Source organism: Labrus bergylta, chromosome 21 (assembly GCF_963930695.1).
Source record: "Labrus bergylta chromosome 21, fLabBer1.1, whole genome shotgun sequence".
Classification (NCBI taxonomy): domain Eukaryota; kingdom Metazoa; phylum Chordata; class Actinopteri; order Labriformes; family Labridae; genus Labrus; species Labrus bergylta.
In genome coordinates, this window is record NC_089215.1 from 12,221,797 (window position 1) to 12,245,695 (window position 23,899).

A 23,899-nucleotide genomic window follows, 5' to 3' on the forward strand; every position below is an offset into this window, starting at 1 on the left:
CAAGGAATATCTCCCCCTTGCTTCTCTCTCCCACTCTCTCTCTCTCTCTCTCTCTCTCTCTCTCTCTCTCTCTCTCTCTCCCACTCTCTCTCTCCTCTCTCTCTCTCTCCCACTCTCTCTCTCCTCTCTCTCTCTTTTATACTTGACTCCATCCCTCCTCATCTATCTCCTCCAGTCTGCCGCTCTCTTCTCCCCTCTCTCTGCTCCTCTTTTTTCATCTCAACTTGAACTGTTCGTGCATTTATTTTTTAAACATATGCGTACAGCTATCCCTCTTTCTCTTTTTCCCTCTCTCTATCTCTGTCTCTCTCTCTCTTTCTGTGTCTTCCTCTCCCTCATCTGTCCCCCCCCCCCTCTCTCTGTTTTTTGCTCCTCTTCTTGCCACCTGTTAGTTAGTCTCCCTCTCCTCGCTGCACTGGAATCCCCTCTTTTTTTATGAGGAGTTTCACACTTGCGCTATCAGTGGGGTAAGTCATCCTTTTGGTCCTTTTTTATGCAGACAGGTTCAAAATGTACATGTTGTCATCTACATTTATGTTTGCTTTTATTTTTTCTGCATGAAAAAACACCTCTATGAAAAGAAATCGTTGTGCTCTGTCATTATATTTTCATTTTCCTTTTTTTAAATGTAAAAAACTAATGCAGCAAGAACTGGACTTAGTGACGCACAGATTAGTTCTGCATCATTTTCACACAGCAGGCAGGTGCAACATGTGTCTTCCTACCCGCTTCTTCACTTTTTCTTTCACACCTTCAAACATACGTAAGAGGCGCACACTCGCACACACTGAAGTTTACTCAGCTGTCTGAAAATAACTTGGCTCTAATTGACAAGTGCTCACTGTCACTGCACCTTGCTATAAATGATGCGCTGACTGTCAAACCCTAATGAGTAGCTACAGTGTGTGGCAACTGTACTATACCATCTGCCTGTCAGCCGGCAGCTTGTTATTTAAAGGTGAACAGAGACCGCCACAGGGGCCCCATTGTATGTAGGACACAAGAGAAGAAGAAAAAGAAGAAGAGGAGGACCAGCCCAGAGGGAGGAAGAGGGATAGATCCTCTTATACTTGGGCTACAGGTGGAATTATGGTGGTCGTGAATGACTGAAGGAACAGTAATGACTGGAAAAAAGAGGGGGGCCAAGAAGAAGAGGTGGATTAGAAGGTGGAGAGGAGGGGGTTTGAGGGAGGGGCGTCCATGCTGTGATGTGACTCTAATTTAAAGTGAAGGAGCAAAAAAAAAAAGAGGAGGAGGAGGGGAGGATTAATGTTGCACAAAGATATTCCTTGTTGCTGGTTTTTGGTGGCTTTATTCCTAGTTTTCTCCAGAGCTATAAACCAATGTAACTGATACATATGCACATTCAGGGAAACCATGTTATAGTATCGTATGTGGTTGCATAACTAACAGCCATGGGGCTACTGTACATTGTAGCTGCTCTGGACAAGTTGGACTAAAGGAATTATGCAAAGTCTTTCTGCCATGTGCTCCGAGGCTTAGAGTCGTGCAGAAGCTTTAACGCGCAGAAATCTGCAAAGTGTGAGGTGAAAGCCGCACCTCATTATTGTGTGAGCGTGTATTGTCACTCTTGTCAGCAACAAGCGGATGATGAAAAGAGAAGATGAGAGAGAGATTCCAGCTGGCATCATGAGGGCGATCAATCATGAGCTCTCTGTGAGCTTCTGCTTCCCCACAAGCGGCGAGCCTACGGGCCTCCAGGCTGTACGTGCACAGCCTGGAGGCTGCTGCTGCTGCTGGTTCTGGGTGGTGCTTGTGGTTCTCCAGTTTATGGCCACATCTGCCAGGACTGGGAGGCGACTGACTGTGCACATTATATCAGCCGATGCAGGCTTACAAGCCTGCTAAGCTGCTGTGCGTGTAGAGAGATGAATAAATGATCTGAAGGAAATGTATCCGTGAATGTATTGTAACAGTGTGTGTGTGTGTGTGTGTGTGTGTGTGTGTGTGTGTGTGTGTGTGTGTGTGTGTGTGTGTGTGTGGATGTGCACGCGCTTTGAGGGATTATATTTCTCTTAAGAACAATCATTATTATCTACTCACCAAAGTTTATTCATCTTTAATTAATTCTTGCCACATTTATCTTCATCAAAGGGAGTTTCATTAACTTGTTTTCACCTTCTGCCTATTATTTTATCTTCAACTTCACATTGTGTAGGCTACTTCAGTGGAGGGCTGCACTGTTTTTATTGTCATGCCAGACTACAATGATGTAGTAGCTGTGATGAGCAATTATTTTTTTAACTGTCGTTTAAACTTGACTTACAGTGTCTCTTCCTGACGTGTTATCTCCACAAAGCTTAATTGGATAGCGATGAACTCTGACCTCCTCAGAAGTCATTAAATCTGCTATTGTAGTCCTTAGTGGCGTTGTTTCTTCAAAGGAAAATACGTCAATCATGTTCCATGCCAAGGCCAGTGGTCTGTCAGAGTCCTTTCAGCCGGACGAGTCGAGGAAGTTTGCTTGCTGGCAGACAGCTGCTGCATATGAAGTTTGTTTCATCTGCAGCCAACAGAAAGCTGGATGAGCTGTGTGGTGTGTTTCGATCACTGCTGTGCTCACAGTATAAAGAGACCGGACCACACATGACAAACGACTCTCGTCTCCTGTAATTCTGCTAAAGGTCAACAGTCAGAGGCAGCAATTTCAGAGCCACTTCAAGCCCCGGCGCCATTGGTTATACCTGATGACTCAGGTGTCTGAAATCGGAATTTTTTTACTGGTTTGGACCACATGTCTATACGTAAGCCATGGGGGAGGAGAATTTCAAGGTTCTGAAGACAAGTTTGGGATTTTATTCTCAGAGAAGATTAACTCAACACCTGCACTCTGAAAATATTTATAGTCAACAACTTTAGAACTTTATAAAATTGGTTCTAGCCTAATGTTTCAGTTGCCGTTCAAGCACTTGAGGTTAGCGTTAGCTAGCATGCTATTGTTGACAGACATTAAAGCTGTAATTGATGACAGTTAAAATCTTACCTCGAGCTCTCACTGAAAAACAGACAATCCATGTTGTCCACATCTCCTCAGCCATTTTTTTGATGTTTTTTTTTCTCTCTGCACAAAGAATTAAAATTGCAAATTTAACCGCTGGCTCCATTGTTTACGTGAGGTCACGTGAGGTGGTGCGCTCCTCCGCCGGCCGCAGTAATCTTAATAGAATACTCTATGAGGGATGTGCTGTTATTTTCATATCCTGAAGGTCACTTTATCCTGATTTCTTTAGAACCAAATCGCAAAGCCACTTTTTATGCTTGTCTACATGTCTCTGTCAACTAATGCACAGTGTATGTTGTTGCTTGGTCGTTAGTTGTTGTTTGGTTTGTGCTTGTTGTTGCGGTTATATATAAATTTGTGTGTGTGTACCGTGTACCAGCAATCTGCCAAGAGACTACAGATGGCTACTATCTGATATTTACATGTTTGTGTTCATTAATGTGCATAGTCCCTATTTTAAATGAAGAAATGAAAAAAATAATACAAGCTGAAATAAATCCCCATAGGACACTGTTCTAATCAATACAAACCCAAAGTTCCTCATAGGATCTTCAACTTAGCTTGGCCTAGTTTAGTTCAGCGTACGCTTGAACATAAAGGTTAGTTAAGGGAAAGCTAAACTAAACTAGGGTAAACTCAGCGGAAACCTTTTCCTGGTTCTATTGAAATAACACAAATAACATTACAAAATTGTAAAACAGTTTGGGACTATTGCTCAATTGGCGTAGTAACTTTGTGAATTATAGGAGGGTAGTCTTGACAGATATCTCGAGAAATCAATCAGCTCCTACTTTCAGCAAGAGAGAAAAACAATGTTCTCTCATGGGTGCATTTTAAAGGTCGTCCATTTCTGTGCAACTGAATTACATTATCGAAAAAAAAATAATGTTCTTGATTTTTAACTCGTATTTACTTTCTATAGTCAACAGAAAAAAAACATGTACTCTTCCAAAGTATTTCTTGAACCTCTCTCTGTGAGTCTTCATTTTTGATTTTTTTTTTTTTTAACTTCACAGACATTCACCTAACAGACAACACAGAGAAAGTGCAAATATCACAGTGCAAATATTCACTTCTCAGTTTCAATCGATGATTGAGAGAGCAGAAGGTAGTCCAAGGGGGGATTTGTTCAGTATTGAGGACAAAACGCCCCCTCAAGGGCTGCTGTCTTTAGAAAAGCAAAAGCTGTGAGATATTTGTAATCCACCCCCCTCGTTTTTATTTCAGGAAGAGAGCAGACACATCAGCCTTGTGGTCAACTCCACTCCCTGCTACCACAACTTTATATAATCACCAGAACTCTTCACTGCTTCCGATTTGCTGAAGAGCCTGTGAAGACTTCATCCTGTAATTACTTGTCTGTCTGTGGAGGATTGTTAAGCACTTTAGATAACATGTGTGCCTCGTAGGCTCACACACTGCAATTTTATCAGGAATGATTAGAATTGGGGGAGACCCCTTTTGTCTATTATCCTTTTTCCTTCTCAATAGGCTGGATTTTAATCGGTTGAATTCAATTGAAATGCAAATCTGAGCACGTCCTCTGCTGTGTTTGTCAGCTGATGAGTAATGTCTTTTTTTTTAAGAGATCTAATTATGTTCAAGAAGATTTCAGTTTGAGATAAGTGTTTCCTAACAAGTTTTGCTTCTTATGCAGCAAATGAGAAACTTCTATTTTGTGTGATGATATCTTGGAGAAGGCAAGACACACAAAAATACCTTATTTATCTACAGTCATCTTACTAAGCCCTCCCTGCTAGACTTGGATTATCAAAGGGGAAATTGAGAAAAACCATATCTGAGGATCAATGTCTTAGCTCTGGCTTCGGCTGGATAGATTCAAATATATTTATCGCTGTATTCTCTAAAAGTGATATGATTTGACTTTGCTAACTCTTCCATCATTCTTTCTTGCTCCTCCCGTAGCCCCATGACTGTGCGAAAAGGAAAACCTTTAGCCATCTCCATCCAGGAGAACATGGCCATCGACGTGTGTCCGGGCCCCATCCGCCCCATCCGTCAAATCTCTGCCTACTTTCCTCGCCTTTCCCCCACTTCCTCCTTCACCGAGCCACTTTCGCCCAATCACAAGGCAGCCCCCACTTCCCTCAGCCCTGGTAGCATGGGTCAAGGCGGAGGGGCTGCCGGGGGAGGAGGAGGGGGCAGCAGCCTGCTGTCACCACTGTTACCAGGAGCTGGTGGTGGAGGGGGGTCACTGTCAGCCATGAGCAGCATGGACACCTCCATCGAGATCGACAGCTGTGACAGCGATGACAGCAGTGAGTCACCTGGAAATAATGATCTGGTTTAACGACAGCGGCCTGAGACAGACAATAAAACTAACTCTACACAGGTTTGGCATCAGGAGAAAAGGTCACACATATAACATCATAAAAGAAGACCTATTGTACTCATCCTTATTTTAAAACATGCATGTCATGTTAAAATGATCGATATCCACACTGAACCACGGGCAAATTTTCAAATCATGAGTTTCACATGTGTGGGCGTATTCTTCAGACTTCTTTTCTGGCTTCTCTGAACATCCTGTTTCAAGAGTTTCGCGTGAGTCCAACGAGTCTGGTCACAACCTGGCATCATGCTCTACGTCATATACGGATAAGGACGCTTCCTTATGTCTCCACCCTGTAGTTCAGCACAGTTTTTAAAGCTTGCAGATACAGACAAAACGTTGCAATACCACTGGAAATCATGGGGGCAGTGACGGACAGTGTAGCCAACATTTCAAGCCAGACCAGCAAAACACAATGAAGAAGAATACTTTGGAAATACAGTAGTGGAACTTTATGAGGAAAGATTTTGAGAGTTGGTTAGGAACAACAAACACATGATGTTACCCTGCCTGGGCACAGGGAAAGACAAGCGCAACAGAACATCTGGGCAGAGATTAGACAGGAACTGAATGTCAGCAGCGAAGGGTATACGCAGGTCTTTGCAAGAATGCGCCCTCTAGTCCACCACAACTTTAGCGACACGTGGGTTTAAAGGTTTTGACAGTTATATTGTTTTTATTGTGGGTATCTATTTTCATTCCTAAAGAGAACATAAATAAGACATGAAAATAGCCCATCCTCTGGCAAGTTCAAGAAAACACCAAACCCACAAGGCTTCCAGAGAACTCGACCAAAAAGAAAGAGGGCATTTAGGGAGGAGGGATGAGATAAGGGTTTTAAAAGGTGCTAGTTAGAGATATGTCGGAGTATATGGAGTTTTTGTTTTTTTGCTTTAAATCTTGCAAAGCTACTCTATGTGGTTCCCAGAGTGACATTATGAAAGTTGAAAATGGTAATAATATGTCTACTTTAATACCAAGCTCTGAAGTCAGCTTCCCAGTTAAACACTTCTCCCATGAGAAGAAAGCGTTTTCTTTTTTGGTTTGAGCAAAAAATGACAACCAGGTTAACTTTCACAAGACACAGTTCATTCCCTGAGATGAAAACAGAAATTGAATTGAACAAATCAGCCCAAGGTCTATACCTTTACCATGGTTACTCTATCCAGCTATGTGATTCAGTATTAGACTGATACCTGAAGAAAAAAAAAGTGTATTTCTGTTTATCAAGTTTTAAAACAGTACATAATCTACAATTATGGTTGTAGCTGAAACCAATTTTTGTTTACAGGTCTTTGACTTTTGGAGAAAAAAAAGGAAATAAGAGCCAGCATATCATTTTAAAATGACAACCACTGTCTTTGAGTGTAGATTTGACAACTATCATTTAAAATTATGCAATGCGAACACACCTGAATGATTTGGTCTAAAACTTGTTTTAAAAGAAGAACCTGCGTATAGGTTATAGACTTATTGCTCTCTTGCCAGGAGGTGTAGGAAATTTCCCTTTCTCTGTCCAGAAGCTCCATATAACATTTCTAAAGCTAATTTAACCACTCATTAATTTTAATGCCCTTTTGAGACTATACAGAGGGTTATTCAGTGTACTACTACTTCGTCAGAAATGGTCACCTACTGTGGTGTTAGCTGGATTAGGTAGCTTTACATGTGCAGGTTGTGTTGTTTCCAGGTTATGTTACACTAATTGATGAGGATCAGGAAGAAATTGACCAACAGTATCCTCTAAAATGATTAATGTGTTTTTCAAAGTGTCTTAATGACCAAGGGGAGGCTAGACAGGATATTTAAATCACATCACGGCTTCTTTCCTCTGTAAGAAAAAGATGTTGTAGGCTCAAAAGCAATAATCAAAATAACTGAAACATTTGATGAACTCTCTTCCAGCCTCGTTGGGGACGTTACAGTTTGACCTACTGTATGAAAGAGCCACCAGCTCACTACACTGCACAGTCCTGAGAGCAAAGGTAAATACTGCCCTCTAAAAAACTCCTTTTGAGCAGCTAGTTTGACTTGTACTAAGCTGACAGTTCTAGTTTAAACAGGTCAGGTTTGTATGATATTTGTACGTTCAAAAAAGCTGTTTAACTTTTATTTAATCCTAAACTCTGCTGTGTGATTAAGTTGATTGTGAGGTTGAAATTATTACCATGAAACATCTTGGCAATGATTGTACTTTGTGTTTAAAGATTATTACCAGTTGATAATATATTAAACAAGGACTGTGCACATGGTAGATGGCAACTTTATACCTGCTACTTCAACATGTTTGCATTGTCCATCTGAGCATGTAAGAATGCTAATATTTACATTTAGGCCTACCTTAAAGCCATTAGAAACCCAAATCCATAATAGTTTATAATACATAAGGGTTTCAGTTCTATAATAGCAAGCATAAAAACGTTTTGTAAATAAGTTTACCTTGAAATATTCTCCATTAATTGTCTGTAAACTGTATTAGGCCTTAGTAATGTTGTGAGTCGTGTATTAATACTACTGTAACTATCTCCAAACCATTCATAGGAATAATTCTATGGCAGCCATTAGGCTATTTACACCTATTAGCATCATCCACAAGTGAATATAAATGACTGGTGAGGATTAATGTCAGCAAGTGTCAACCCAGTTGTCCCTTTTCACTAGGTTGGGCTTAGTGTGAGCTGTTTATGATATTTTTGATGGTGGGTGTTTAGTGCTGTCAGGTACTGTAGAGTTGGGTTGTGCAACAGTATGATACTGGCTAATGCTATATTTAGCATTTAGGTTCAAGATATCAAATTGTTTAGGGCTGCAAAATTCTGATTGTCACATACTATGTTAGGAGCCAGAGAGATGTCAATCCAAAACTGATCTACCTGAGAAATGGTCTAAACAGCCATTTTCCTAAGAGCTATCATTATTCATTTTCACACAGATTTAGTTGTATAAAACTCTGATATAAATATTCAATTGAACTATGTGCTTTGACTTCAGCTTCAAAGAGCAGCTTGGGTGGCAACAGAATCTCTGTCCTATTTCTAGTTACTTTGAATAAATAGCAGCAAAAACGGATGTCAATGCATAGTCTAGTTGTTTGGGGGGGAAATACGCTTGGTGTACTCACAGGTCAAAGGGACCTGTACATGGGGAATTACTGTGACAGTATCAATATGAAAAATTAATTGCTTTTGTCGTGCACCTGTTGGTACTGCAGGTAACGTTTGCATAAAGAAATGTCTCCATCTGAGGTTTCTTGTCACATATCCTGTCTCCTCAATTCTGCAGTCTGTAGCAGAAACAGCTCAACTGATTTTCATTTCATTTATTTAAGACAGAGACATTGCACATGATTTTAGTAGCATTATGCAGTGTTAATATCATTTTTTATTATTAAGTGTACCTCTTCACCACATGATCCTCACTGGTCAACTGTCTGTCAAATTAAAGCCCCCCCCAACCCCAACCTCCTCTATGGAGCTCTGTGGGTTATATTCAATTTGTCATTGAACCTTTCACCTCTTACTCGGGGTAAGGTTTCACAATTCATTACTGGTGCTGTCAGTTGTGTTCCCCACCAATTATTACGCAACCCTCCCTTAAATCTTCCCTTTCTGTCTCTATTAGGGTCTGAAGCCGATGGATTTTAACGGTTTGGCTGATCCTTACGTCAAGCTGCACCTGCTTCCAGGAGCCTGCAAGGTCTTGTTTTAGTAGCAGATCACAGTTTTGTTCCTGTTTTGTTCTTTGCAAATGAAAACGTGATTTTTGCATCTTCGACCCCAGCACTTTTTTGAGTGCAGATTTTATTTATTAGCTATGATTTTGAAGCTGCATGATGAAAATGCAACAGCACAGCAGTAAATCTGCACTAAGATAAAATAACCTTGCAGCCAGGAGACAAAATGTTTTTCTTCAGAGATTGTTTTGTGGTTAACGCCTCTAAAAAAAAAAAAAAAGGCTTTTAGTAAAATGGCTGTTTTCCTTTTTGCTTTGACTCATAGGCCAATAAGCTGAAAACCAAGACAGTACGCAACACGCTGAACCCCGTTTGGAACGAGACGCTCACCTACTGTGGAATTACTGAGGAAGACATGTACCGCAAAACACTCCGGTAAATGTTTGATTTAGAGGCCTTCCTGCTATTTCTGGCTCCTTCTCTGCACTTTTTTCTGATCTGTCAAGCCCATCAGAAAGCCCGCTATCGTTCACAAAGGAACTCTTATCATGCATCTCAGTCTCAAGAGGGTTGTAGCACCCAGTTTAAAGGCTTTTATCTTTCTCTGGTTTCAGTGTGATCCCTCTCTTCTTTCATCACCACTGATCCTTTGACTCTCCTTTGTCACCTCACCTCACCTCCCCCCCCCACCTTGTCGTCCGCATCTCCTCTATCCACTAAGATCAGAAAAGATCTCCCCTCTCATCTCCAAAACCATCCCTCTCCAATTGTCTTTCCTTCTGTCCTCCCCCGCTGCCTTCTTCTCCCTCCAAGTTACACTGACAGATTGAGGTCAGACTAAGCACCGTGGGGTGTTTTAATTTCATTGACCCACTCCAGAGGTGACGAAAGCTGCGAATTGTCGCTGCCTGTGACTAAAACTTTGCCGATGCACACGAGAATGGGATTTAAATAGGATTGACGGGGCGATCTCTCGAGGGAAATTAGACAAACTGGCCCTACAATCGGCTGACAACACGGTGTTTACTTGGAAGAGGCGTTTAAAAATCAGGAGACAAGAAGTTTAACCTGCTATAACATGCAAACATGTTGACATCGCTCACTGCAATGCATCAATGCCAGAAACTGTCTTAGACATCCACGCACGTGGATCTTATTTTAGATTTGTACGGTGGACGTCTGGACAATAATTGCACTGGCATCATTAAAATCTTTCTTCAATCTTTCCCTTTAAAAAAAATACTCTGAAACTGCTTAGTAACATACTTATTAGTCAAATGTCCGACAATAACACTTTAAACAGGTAACGGTTTGTCAAACTGAATAACATTTATCAGCCTGCTGCTCCATCATTATGTAATCCTTTTGGTGTAATGAGAAATGTGTGCTGCCATTAACATGCATCTCATACTGTGTACCTGCTGAACTGCATCAGTCACATTGTAATAACGAGCCTGTGCATCATTCTTCATGTAGGCCTTTTGTACTTTCACTTCAACCTCAAGCGCTTTTGATCACAAATGTGCTTTACTCATACATCTATCCCACCATCTTTCACATCTCATCTCCCTCATTCCCTCAGCTCCTTCTTTCTATTCTACTCTTCTTTCTTGTAGTATCATTCTTTCATATTTTCATTAAAGAGTTCAGGTCTGCTTTTTGCACATTGGCTCCTAGATCAGAAATGACCTCTGGCGATGTCAACACATATCTGCTCTCCCTCAGGTTATTGCACACTCTACATTTCTGTAATGCTGTGGTTAATAGCAAAGACACATACGTGTGACATACTGATGTTCCACTTCTGCCTATAGAAACGCACATTTGCATGCATAAATGACTCTTCACACACACTCACATTTGAATAAATTCATGCATTTTTTATCTTCCCCTCTTACCCACCTCACTCCATCCTTGGCTCGGTGGCTTTTGATTTCGGCTTCTCTCTATCTCCTTCATTCCTCTCTGTTGCTTCCACCCACTTATGCGATTTGTTGACATAATGGCTGGTGTAAAAGTTTGCCAGGCCCATAAATATGGATTGACTTAACCTTGCATGATGCACTTCCACACTGTCTAAATTCCCAGTGGAGGGAAAATGGTAATTGTTTGAGCAATGTGTGTATACAGATGCAGGATCTATTTGTGTGTGATTTCTCAGGTCAGGTGTATGTTGACGATATCCTTCCCTCATTATAATGTAGCCGACATTCAGAATAATTGAATGGGTCATAATATTTGTCATAAATTACAATATGTTATCTTTGTGACGTCTTTTAACCCCTGTTCCTGCTTCCCTCATTTCCCCATGGGTCTCTCGTTTTTCCTCCCTCCTCTGTCTCTCACTCCCAGGGTGTCCGTGTGCGACGAAGACAAGCTGACACATAATGAGTTCATCGGGGAGTCGCGGGTGGCCCTGCGCCGCTTGAAGCCTGACCAGACCAAACACTATAACATCTGTCTGGAGCATCCACCTCCTGTGAGAAAATGAGAAAGAAAGACGACATGGGAGGATAGGAAAGTGGGAGATAAAAGGGAAGGGAAGAGGAAAATGAGAGTTTATGAGGGAGATGGATGACTAGAGGGTGCAGTTATATTCAATATGATGAGGCTGTTTGACTCATATCCTCATCTATTAACGTAGAGACGAGATAGGAGGAAAGATGCAAAGCGAGGCTTGAACAAGGTGAACGAAAAAGGCAGGAAATTGTTTACAGGCCAACAGGGAGGCATTAAAATGTCGATATTCTGTAGACATATCAATCAACTCCAATAATGACACACCTGGGTCTGAGAGAAAATAAAACACCAGTGTGCCCGTACAATCACTGCAGCAAAGCCTTCATGAAAGCATTTCAACACAATCAACCCAAATTCAAAAGATTCTTCCCTTTATTTGATACTGAAGACTCTCGCTCCGTTGGAAAATCTTTGATTTGGTAATAATAATAATAATAATAATAAAGTTTGATATCATTGAAATTCTTCAATGACGTTTGGTCCGTACTTTCTTCATCTGTTTTTGACTTTACTGTCAAATCAATCATAACATGTACTCAGCAATTTTATCACCCGTTAGTCGAAATATAAATCAATTATTTACAAAGGGCAAATTGTGGATGTCCAGCTAATCCCTAAAGATCAGGACTCTCTGTAGAACGGTAGAGAGCTTCCTCATCAACTGTCCACAAACTGCTGCTGCAAAGTTTAAAGCAAACTCTAATAACTATTGAGAGCAAACTGAAACAAACAGCCCCAGACTTTGTCTCCCTAAAGGACAGTGGTGTCCACATGCTTTTGGCCGAATAATATACTTTGAATTTAGCCTATATCAGCCCAGATTAATATCCCACTGACATAATGGAGATGACTTTGGCCTGGAAATTACAATTCTTACATAAACAGAGAAGTGGGGTTTCTATTCTTACAGTCCACAAGTGCTTTTCTGTGCAGGCTAAATGTCAGCATTGGAAAAGGGTAAATAGAAAGTGGGAGAATAAAGGAAGAGGAGAAAGAGCGAGAGGAGGGGGGCCGTCAATAGACAGAGGGAGCAAGTGAGGGAGATGAGAAACAAATGGATTAAAAAATGAAAGAGGTGCATAGCGGGGTGTATGTGTGTGAAAAGGGGCAGGAGGGTGGTATGTTTTTGTTCTCCGTGTGTTGGTTCTAGATTGCCTCTCTGAGGCTGGTGGCCACTGTGCGATCAAACGCTGAAGCAGCTCTGTCATCCTGCGAGCCAGATGCCATGTCAGGCCTGCCATTTTTAAAGTGGATTCACCCCCCATCCAATACTTCTAACCCTCTGTATTCTTTTTTTTTTTTGTTATGGAGCCTGTTTGTACAGCTTTTCTGTCAGACATATCCATTCATTTTTAATATTCCTCTTTGCTTTCTGTCCTCTCTCCCTCCAGCTGCCCTCACCTACAGCCATGAGCACAGCGCTGAGAGGAATCTCCTGCTACCTGAGAGAGGTGAACTCATGACTTCTTTTGTTCAACATGATCCCCCTCCTGTCTGTCTGTCTGTCTGTCTGTCTGTCTGTCAGTCTGTCTGTCTGTCTGTCTGTCTGTCTGTCTGTCTGTCTGTCTGTCTGACAGGAAAAGTCTGAGTTTGGTCACTTAACCCAATATTAAAGTACAGAATGGTTCCTGAATTGTATCATTAAAGTAAAACTAACTTCTAAAAGTAGAATAAGGCTGCAAAAGTTAAATTCTCGATCATGTTTAATTCTGACTTTAAAGAGCATCAGATTTAAATGTTCAAATTTAGCTCATGCTGAAACAGGAAGCCAGTTAGTCATTAATTTGCATCAATAATTGACTGATTCTTGATTATTGATCAATCATTCAATTTACTTCTAAAGCTTAGTCCATGTGAGACTTTTTCGCTTTGCTGTATTAACATTATAGTAAAAAGATTGATGGATTGTTTTGGAAGTACAACGGCCTGCCACGCTCCAGATTCTCACTATCAATTGAGTTGTCAGTAGCTCATTAATCCAGAAGATATGATTATGATTAATGCCTTACATTTACACCACTATACAGCCGAGAACACAGCAGTACATCTTGACTGCATTAGCGCTTCCTACCCTGAGCGTGTCATTACGGAAAATGGCCGCAGTGTGAATATGATAAATTAGAAGCAGAGCTGAGGGGCGACATTGAATCCAGGTCTTAGTAACACATCTATGAATCAGTCAGACCTTTGTTGGAGCTGGGACATGTAGTGTGTTGTACTCTTGCTGTGTGAGACTTAGCACAACAGTCACACGTGGAGATGAATCATGAAGTCAATGAACTGAATTAGTAATTTCAGCAGGCCTATCGCAGCAGACACTGTCTGCCATTTTGGCTCACAGGGCGATTAATCCACTCTAATACACAGCTGTCTTGTTCTATCTGTATGCAGTCTGGTTCATTATGACTTACTTCAATCTGAAATTGGCTCTGTTTTATTTTTGTATTCCCTTTTTCATTTGTCACTTGATCAACAGTTTCAAAGCATTTTTTTTGTAAAACTGAATAAAAGAAACAAACATAAAAACACACAAATACTGTCAATATCGTTTGTGTAGCATAAAACCAGGAGAGTTAAAGCACAACTGGATCACTTTAGAGGAATCTGTAAGTGTTCATTAACCCAATTCATCCGTTCCTATATTGATCAAACAGGACCATCATGTGTCTCAGGGTTACATTTGCCCATCACAAAGACTCCATGCATGATGTAATCATTCCTCAAGGGACAGTCAAGTGTATCGTTGTCTTTTTACCGTTACGCTGTATACTTGATCGACGTTTAGAAATTGACTGTATTTAGTTTGTAGTCTGTTTATAATTAACTGGACCAAATAAGGCTGTAGCAGCACCAAGTGTGTTTGTCTGTGTCTATGAATACATCTACTGCTGTTGAAGTTTAACGGAAGAATTGTATGTTTAAAAAGAAAAAGGTGAATCATGCATGAATTCTAGTTATAGAGGGAATACTTGCAAACACACTGGTCTTAATAACATAATGTAACATAAAATGACACATAAACCCTCATAATCAATAACGTTATCAGGCCAATCCTCTTATCACAGTTTTGGTAAATTAACAAAAAGGGCCAAACCAGAGGGTAGGCGAGAATCTGTTAAGATAACAGGAGTAACACAGATGCCTCTGTGTTTCCCACCATATCCCAGGTTGGTTAATGTGCCTCGGCTGTTCTTTAGCCTTGCCTTCCCACCCACAAATGTATCTGTTTCCCATCCGTCTGTCACTGCATGTGTGCGCGTGTGTGTGTGTGTGTGTGTGTGTGTGAGTGAGTGTTTGTATAGCTCCACACTGACGCATGTTTATTTCCGCCTCCCTAATGAGTTGCTCTCTATCGATCTGTGAAGGTCTGAGCTGTTTCATTACCACATACCTGCTGCAAATTATCCCCATTAATTGCAAGGTTTTAAAGTCAGCTACTCAGTCACGGCAGATGGAGGACTGGCTGTTGGCACAAATGATGATTTCCCAAAGAGAAACAGAAAAGGGGGAGGAGGGGAAAGAGAGAATTGGAAAAAGGAACGGGGCAAGCTGTTGAGACAATTAGTGAAAAGAAAGGAGAAGAGTGAGATATTGATGGCCCTGTGTCCACCACTTGCCTGGAGATAAGACTTAATGAGAGATGAAATGATAGGAGAGCAAGGAGAGACATTTTGTGAAAAATGCACTCAAGGAGTGATGGAACTCATTTTAAATTCAAAAGACATTTCAACAGGCAACAGAAAAAGCTTTTTTTTGTAGCCATTTTCTCTGGAGAAACATCAAACATACGTTGAAGAAGAAGAACCTGAAGTGATGAGAATCCACAAATAGCAAACATGCGTCTTTCCTATAAATAACATAAATGTATTGGTGCTGTCGGCTGCAAGGGTGAGTCACGGTCCTGTGAGAACATCATCCTCCCCTTCCCCAACCTCTGATGCTGCTTCCTCGCTCTCTTTCATCTGTCACTTTAAATCTGCGCCGTTGATCCGCTTGTTGTCAAATGATCCTGCAACAGCTTGATGTTGTCCAAGGAAAAACACTCCAGCCAATGCAATAATAACATGACCCTGAGGTTGGTCCGAGACAGGTCTCTGCTGTCAGATCGACTGCACTCCTTCTTATTTGTGATGGTAGTTGGAGTTTGTTGAGCTCAAATGAATGTAGGTGAATGTTGGTGAGCTCCTTAGCGTTGTCTGCTCCTGAGAGAAGAATAGGTGAACCAAATCACAGCAGAGGACTCGAAGGACATTTTAAATCAACACCACGATAAATAAAAGGTGGAATAAACATAAAATGTATACACTTTAAAGTAGTTTGATAAATACTTATCTGCCCAGGTATGGCCAGTCAGATAATGGCCATTAATGAGTCATTGTGATGCCTTTATGACTCCTCTATACTTGTATACTTTTAAAAGTTATGCTTCCTGATCAGAGACAAGCAGTCTAGTGTCAGTTGTTTGGGGGGGGGGGGGTGTATGACCTAGTAATCTTACTTCAAAAGGATGCCTGTACTTATTTATATGCATTTATTCCCGTATATTTAGTTTGTTTGCGAGTTCGACAGTGTGCAGGAGCTAACCTTTAAGTTTTGATGGACCCATTGCTCGCTTACGCCCCTGTCCATTTTGAACACAAACCTTCATGCACTTTCAATTTTAATTAAATGAATCTTTACTTTTTCATGACTTCATGACAGAGAAAAAGAATTCACAGCATTATGGATCTGAGCAGGTTCAGAGACGCAAGACTTTTTCCTATTAAATCAGTGTTCTCACAGTAGTTTGTGTCAACCTTTTTGCCGTTTATTGATTTTCTTTTTTTCAATTTTATTTGAAGTTAAAATAATTGAAGTTTCATAGTCTCCTCAGTGTTAATTTTAGGTTAGTTTAGGAACATTTCGGAACTTGTGTTTGTTCACTTCTTCTCCAGTTAATAAGTTTTATCAGTACTCATTTTTTTACATTTCCTTGTCTGCTTGGAGAAAAAATGTCTTTGGCCACCTTTGGTTTTTGGCCAGTAAACAATGAAGTCAGGCACACAATGAATCTTGGATTGGTCCTAAGTCTCAGATTTGTCAGTAACCTGTGTTTATTCTGACTGGGTTTTAAATACATGGTGGAAATTGGCTAGAATCATGTTTTTGCTTCAGGCCTGCACAGATCTGTGTTTAAGCATGCGCGTTGTCACTGGTAGCACTACTAGATGTTCTGCAAGAGTTAGCAATCATTGCTTTGATTTCTGCTGCAGGAAGATCTGCTCTGAATTTCAACGGTTTATTTTTTACTGCAGCTTTAAACCTGCCTCCATTGATTTGTGGCCTCAGTAAACACAACATTGATGCATTATCACCTCATTCAGAGGGTATGGTGAGCTTGCAAGCCACAAGCTTTGCTAATTTACACAGTGGACAGACGTAGAGCGTAATGAGTATTTATTTGAAGTTGTGTCTCAGTCAACAAGTCCAATATTCACTCAGCTTTTAAACCCTGTTTTAGTCTGAAAAATCAGACTATGAATCTGCTTAAAAATTCTCTTTGATCACCGGCAAGTGTGCCAACTTTGTCTGTTTGTTGTTGTGGTGCTGACCAGATTGGGAACAGTGGGGTTATTCATGCCTTTTCCACTGAAACAGCTTCCTTCAGTAGCTGGACACAACGCTGAAAAGAGAGTGAAGAAAACAAGGAAGATGTTGGCGAAAAAAAACAAAACAGGGAGCTGAAAGTCACGAAACTGCTCTGCATATTTAAGCCACTAGTACAATAAAAATATAAATTACTGCAGCTTCAAAGAAAAACGAAAACTTTGTTGCCTTTTTTATAAACAGGTCACATGACGTCGCTTCTGATGCTTCAGAGGCCTCCTGTTTAAGCCTTCACCTTAACTCGCAACTTGCAACATTTTTCCTGTTGATTCTTTCCATTTCAATCTCTTTTATCGGCTCTTTACTCTCAGTGGGAGACCGAACAGCATCGAAGTCTGGAGGAGAGAGGCCGCCTGCTGCTCTGTCTGCAGTTCCTCCCTCCGTCCGCCGCTGATGACGACGTCAAGGGCGAAGCCAAGGAGAGGGCTCGTGGAGGGCTGTGTGTGGGTGTCAAACGCTGCGCCCACCTGGCAGCCATGGACGTCAATGGCTTCTCGGACCCCTATGTTAAAACGTAAGAATGACATCAAACCACTGACATGGGATTAAATTGCCGGGTGAACAGATTGCCACGTTTACTGCTGCTTCTATCTTCTTCTTTTTTTAATATATTGTAAAGGCAATATTTTTCAAACATATAAAGGTTAAAGATCCCGTCTGTAGTTTTCAAAGTTTTCTATTCACAGAAAACAAAAGTCTGTTTTAGTCCGTCTCAGTTTCACATCCTTACTTATGGCGGGGGAAGCACAGCGCCTGCTTGATCTTACTGAATGTGTAAATCTATAAAAACACATCAAGAAATCTGAGCACAGACTTTTCCTCCAGCAGCTGGGAACTGTAGTTCTTTGGTTTGTTTTTTGTTGCAAACTAGTCAAACAGGTAGGAATACTTTCACCTTATTGGGGACTATTTCTTCTGTGGATGAATACACATTCAGATTCAGATGACTTTATTTATCTGAGAAGGGCAATTCAGTTCCACAGCCCACCGAGGCTCATTACTTCAAACGCCTGGGTAGACTGATAGCTAAAGAATAATAAGTTATATCAGGCACAGAACAGATTTTTCCTTGCATGAAAACTAATAATTGTGGTTTATTTTAGCAATTGACCTCAACACAAGCACACATTCTGACTCAGTTAAAATAATCATCTTCGACTGATGGATTGTCTTTTCAGGACATTATACTCACAACAATTTACACATGGCCATTTCAAAAGCAATCTCCATCTCCACCTTCAAACCCGCGCTCGGTTTTCAATGGCTGTTTTCTTATACTGACCCTGTGAACCATCGTTTGTCGCCACTCACAGGTGATAGACGCCACCAGTTTACCTCTGGTAAAATAATGGTGACAAACGTGGGCTGTTTGTTTTATAAGGCATCATGAAATATAGCACTCGTTCATATTATAACACTGTGTGCGCGTTATTGATAGCCTTCAATAAACACCTTCAAAACAGAAAGGCATGATCTAATATTATGGGCAGACTGTATCATGGGGGGGGTTGGTGTCATGGAGGTCCCTCCGAGTTTCATTACTCACTGATGAAAGAAAAGCAATACTGAGGTTGTCAGTGTGTGTGTTGGTGTCTCGGCCAAGGAGGGCAGGAAGGTTGAGTCATGAATCCTAACAGAAACTGGACAAATGAGCCATAAAGTCCTGCTCTTCCTCACTCAGTGTTCTCTTGATGGCTGCTTCAGGATTTGATGCTTTTTCTTGTGCGAGTAAAACCAAACACACACACACACACAGACTTTCAGTACACACTAATCCCCTTTCCCCTTTCCTGCCATGCCTCAAACTCAGGTTTTATCCCTCCGTCATTACACCCACAGAGCCTTTGCTCACACATCCCTCACACATCGAGCACCTTGTTTCATTTCACATGCGTACATGCATCTCTGCCCTTTGGCGGGAGTTTTTTTTTTTTCCCAGATGCTTTGTTGTGTCTGTGAGCGTGTGGGAACATACGCTGTGCGAGCTGTGGGTGGTGGGTGGAAAGCAAATGTGAATAGAGATTTCGCCACGCTCCTTCCAGCTGGCTTAAAAATATCCTGAGAATTTAATGACACCCTGCGAAGGCATGCTGGGCTGCTTCAATCTGTGCTGTGCTGCTGAAGGTTTTGCTGATCAGTCCTCATACTGTGTTCTTGTTTCTACACATACATCTTTACTCGTTCGTAAACCTTTGTTTGGACAGTTCAATAATTTGGGAACTACAATAAATTTGTTCACTTTATTTACAGGCAAACAAGAAAATGGACACTGTGTTAGGCGATGAGGGGAGTATCAATACAATTAAACCCAGGGAACAAAAGTAGGAACTAAATATTAGCGAATCTTAAAAATGATTTATGAACAAACTTAAGACAAATGTTCAACACAAAACAAAAGAAAAGCCAATTTGCTTTAAAGCAAAAAGTCAGAAACACACTCAACAAAACAAGTTATGTCTGTACGGATAATATGAAGGTAAAGCAGCAGCTAGGTAGATTAGCTAGTTAGCATAGCTTAGCAGAACTGGGGCGCAGTTCTCTAAAAGTAATCAGATCGGATTTATGCTTTTGGATAGTGGATTACCAAATTCGGATCAAACCAGAATAAACCTTAATTCAACCAGGGGAGAACCGCTTAAGCCTGACTCTGTTAATGACTCTGCGGGTTAATGTATTCACTTTTTCTCCGAGTCAAGTCTATTCTAACGGAGCTAACCAGCGGCTGGCTTTAGCTTTACATTAACCATACAAACATCTCACTAAGCAGTATAGCAATAAGGGTATCGAAGGGTTGATAATATTCAGTTTTAGCCAATATCAAGTATGCTGTTATTTTCCAGCTTATTTTGGCCTATTTGCCGTTTCCAATTCTGAAATATGCACATATATTTCCATCTTAATGCAGTCACCTTAAAGTGGAATTAGCATAAAGCCTAATCTTGTGGCGGTCCAGAGAAAGAAGCACACAAGAAGTACAATGCTTTTCGAACTCTACACACTGTCACTGAACAAGAAAACTACTTTGGTTACATGTGAAAACAAATGCCATCGTTTTTTCATTGAACAATTTGAAAGGGGGCATATTGCCACCTAGTGTTCAGTAGTGTGTATTGACTTAGATTAGATCAACTGAATTGCTGATGGCTCCTGTCTCCAGACAGAGTAGTCCATTTGAAAGTCCTCATCTGCAGATCATTTTGTGTATTACTGGACATATTTCCCCCAAATTTCAAACTATTCCTTGAATCACAAACTTTCTACTACAATTCTACAATTCACTTAGCAGACGCTTTTATCCAAAGCGACGTACATCAGAGACACTGAGTCACCTGTTAGTAAAGAAATCACAGTGAATTATTAGAAACAGATGATGTTAAAAAAGACATAATTGATCCCTCAGGATCGTAATTCCTTGGGGAACGTATTGATTTTCTACATGCATGAACTTACAGTGACCTTTATATAGTCCTCTTCTGGGTTTTCACTCACCAGTGCTTTCATGTGAATGATCATTTGTGGGTGTCACTTTCCTCCTCTTCCTCAGGTACCTCAAGCCAGATGTTCATAAGAAATCAAAGCACAAAACGGCGGTCATCAAAAAGACTCTCAACCCAGAGTTTAATGAGGTAGACTTGCATGTTTGTGCATGGCAGCTCATTTATGCTCCCGCAGTCCTCGGAGACACTGCATGCAAAGTTTCTGCAACCTATTTGTAAGATGGCCAATTACTTTGTGAATATTTTTATCCGCTGCCTCATTAGTGCAGAGGTTTATAGGCAAAGAGCAACATGTGAGTTGGATATGACCTTTGCATCCTTTCCCTCCTTTGTTTTTCTCTCTCAGGAGTTTTTCTATGAAATCACCTTCTCAGAGTTAGCCAGCAAGACCCTGGAGGTCACGGTGTGGGACTACGACCTCGGAAAGTCCAACGACTTCATAGGTGAGAGGTCACAACAGACACACGCAGCTAAGGGCTGCCCTGATAGTGCTTTTGTGATTACTGATAAATAGACTGGCTGTTTAATGAGCCGTTGAATAATGTTGTACCCATAGCAGATGTTAGCTGTCATCTGATCAGTCTGCTGGAGTGAAATTGTTAGGATTGGATGCAAGGAAAGGATGGTTTTGACATTTGGAAGTATAATTTTACCATGGTATAACTTTAGTTTTTCTATAACTTCATGTATTAACAAATCCTGTGTTTGTCCGTCTCTGTCCATGGCCAGCTTCTTTTTACAGGTGTTCATCTTCATCAGACTCCAAAAGTAGTTTCATTTTTTAAGAAATCATTGACTCCTTCAACAGTTGTCTGTAGAAATGAAACTTCAAATGCAATTATCAAACAGAACTAACCTATTTCTGTTCATATGATTGTGTAATTAACACTTTTTGGTCAAAAACCTATATCCAGTTTGAACTCGTTTAAACTGAATCTCTTCATTTGTCCCTTTTTGAAAAAACTACAAGTAGAGTTTAAAAGAAGAACAGACCTTGTAACAGAGTACTATCTGAGGAGGTCTTTTTTTTATCATTGGGCTCAGTTTTAATCTCCAAAGTTTCATTAAAAAATACAATATTGAATTTAGTGAACAAAGTTGGTTATGCGCGCGGATTGATGATGATTCCCTTTAAAGTGCTATCTAAAAACACATTTTGAAATGACAGTTTTGATTTGGTTATAAAATGATAACAACATTTCTTCTCTTTTGGTTTCACTTCTCTATTTATTTATGTATTTAAGTAATTACTACACAGTTGGAGGGAAAGAAAAAAACTAAATGTGCTAAAGCTGCAATTTGAAAAAGCTGGGGTTGTTCTTATTTGTTGATTTCAATTGTATTTTTTTTTTTTGGGGGGGGGCTTTTTATACCTTTATTAGAGATAGGATAGTGGATAGAGTTGGAAATCAGGGAGAGAAAGAGTCGGGATTGACATGCGGGAAAGGCGCTACAGGTTGGATCTAAATCTGGACCGCCCACTTTGAAGACTATAGCCTCCGTTCACGGGGCGCACGCACTAACCACTCGGCCACGGGCCCCCCAATTTCAATTATATTTTTCACCGTTAAACTGTGACATAAATTCTCCGGTTAATAACAATTCATTCTTAGACTTCGCTGTGTAATCAAGCTCCCCTGCGGTGCCTCAGGTGATGCCTGAATACAAGTCACGCTCTCTTACTTTCCAGGTACTTTACCAGCCTCTATGAAGGTCATCAGTGTCTGTCCCACAGCGTGGAAATGTCAAACCCCTTCTCCCCTTGAGGAAATAAATACCGACAATTAGGCCACTTTTTTTTAACATGCTCTTTCCCTTCACCTCACACTTACTTCCTGTGCGGTCTCTGCTCTGGTCAGGTGGTGTGTCCTTTGGGTGCCACTCACAGGGAGAGACTCTGCAGCACTGGATAGACTGTCTGAAGAACAAGGGCAAGAAGGTGGAGCGCTGGCACACTCTGACCAATGAACTGCCCGGATCGAGCCTGCAGGAGTGAACTGATCCTTCCTCACTGCGCTCTGACACCGGAGAGGCGGCTAAAGACTCAGGATGAGGGACGATTCATCGCATGCTCTGAGGAATGTTCTGCATGACTATGATGAGGATTCACATCCATCTTACTTTGTGTCATAAATGAGATCGTAATTCATAACACAATGCGCCCAAAGGGGTCACAGTCAAGCATCAATACCGCAATCTTGGATTTGAATAGAGTTGATGCAAATGTGGGGAACGCGTCCTCAGCGTAAAGCTAACAGTGTGAGAATTTTCATAATGATATTCATAGAGATCCATGTCTCTTTTGTTCATTTTTTTGGTAATCTAAATGCTCCTCTGTGCAGCTACAAACTGGTCAGATCTCAATCAACGGGAAAAAATTGAAAACGTGCAGAAATATAATGAAGAATTTAAAATATTCTGCCTGTTATTTTCATTCCAATTCATCCACCGTCCCCCGTTGCACACACCTCTCCTTTGCAATAATGTTTTGCTGAATGCTTCCGAAGATTTCCAAGTGGTCTTAAGGATGCCACAGAGTTTGTATCTGAGATTGATCTGATTGCCACTGGATGGTGTGCAGACAGCACAGCCCAATAATAGAGTTGGCTCTTCCATGTTGTTGTTGTTTTTGCATGTTTGATGTCGATGGTTCAAGCTATAAGACAAAGATGTGCTGCAGGAGGAAATCACTGTTCCCCAATCCTCCAGAGGAAGAGATTGTTAATTACATTGAAGGGTTGCCACTTGTTAGTGTTGTTCACAGTTGTTTCTCATGTCAACTCTAATAAACAGTGTCAGTTTCTCTTAGTGACACGCTGATGTTGACATGTGTTTGCTTCTTAATCCCTGGTGTATATGGAACAGTACAGAGGTGTAATTAACAGGAAGGTTTCAGAGCAGAGAGATGGATATTGGGGACAGCCATGCATTGTAATATCTAAATTACTCTGTTGAATATCTAAATTACTAATATGTACTGAATGGTGTGTAGAGCACAGTGTTGTGTGATGACTCTCCATGCTGAAGGTTGTATCTGTGCTGGGTCTCATGTTCTCAAAGAGACATGCCAAAAACACTAACGGTGTTTACATGTAAATATATCTATTGTGTTTGCTTTGGATGTTTGTCTTTTGGAACTTCAGGTGTGCATGCCTGTTTGATTTTTTTCATAAAATATTCATTTTGAA

General features: G+C 40.8%; 1 protein-coding gene across 2 annotated transcripts; it reads left to right on the forward strand.

Annotated features, from left to right (window-relative positions):
* Positions 1-134: 134 nt before the first annotated feature.
* Positions 135-23,899, forward strand: LOC109988040 (double C2-like domain-containing protein alpha). 2 transcript variants are annotated; one of them, XM_065949409.1, is made up of 12 exons: positions 135-467; positions 4,250-4,369; positions 4,949-5,301; positions 7,281-7,360; positions 8,997-9,071; positions 9,374-9,483; positions 11,401-11,527; positions 12,960-13,019; positions 17,526-17,728; positions 20,759-20,840; positions 21,058-21,154; positions 22,571-23,899. In XM_065949409.1, the coding sequence occupies exons 3-12, from the start codon at positions 4,953-4,955 to the stop codon at positions 22,705-22,707; spliced, it is 1,320 nt and encodes a 439-aa protein (XP_065805481.1). In that variant the 5' UTR covers positions 135-467; positions 4,250-4,369; positions 4,949-4,952; the 3' UTR covers positions 22,708-23,899. The 2 variants fall into 2 exon arrangements, with proteins under 2 accessions (XP_065805481.1, XP_020495029.1); XM_020639373.2 differs by lacking the exon at positions 4,250-4,369.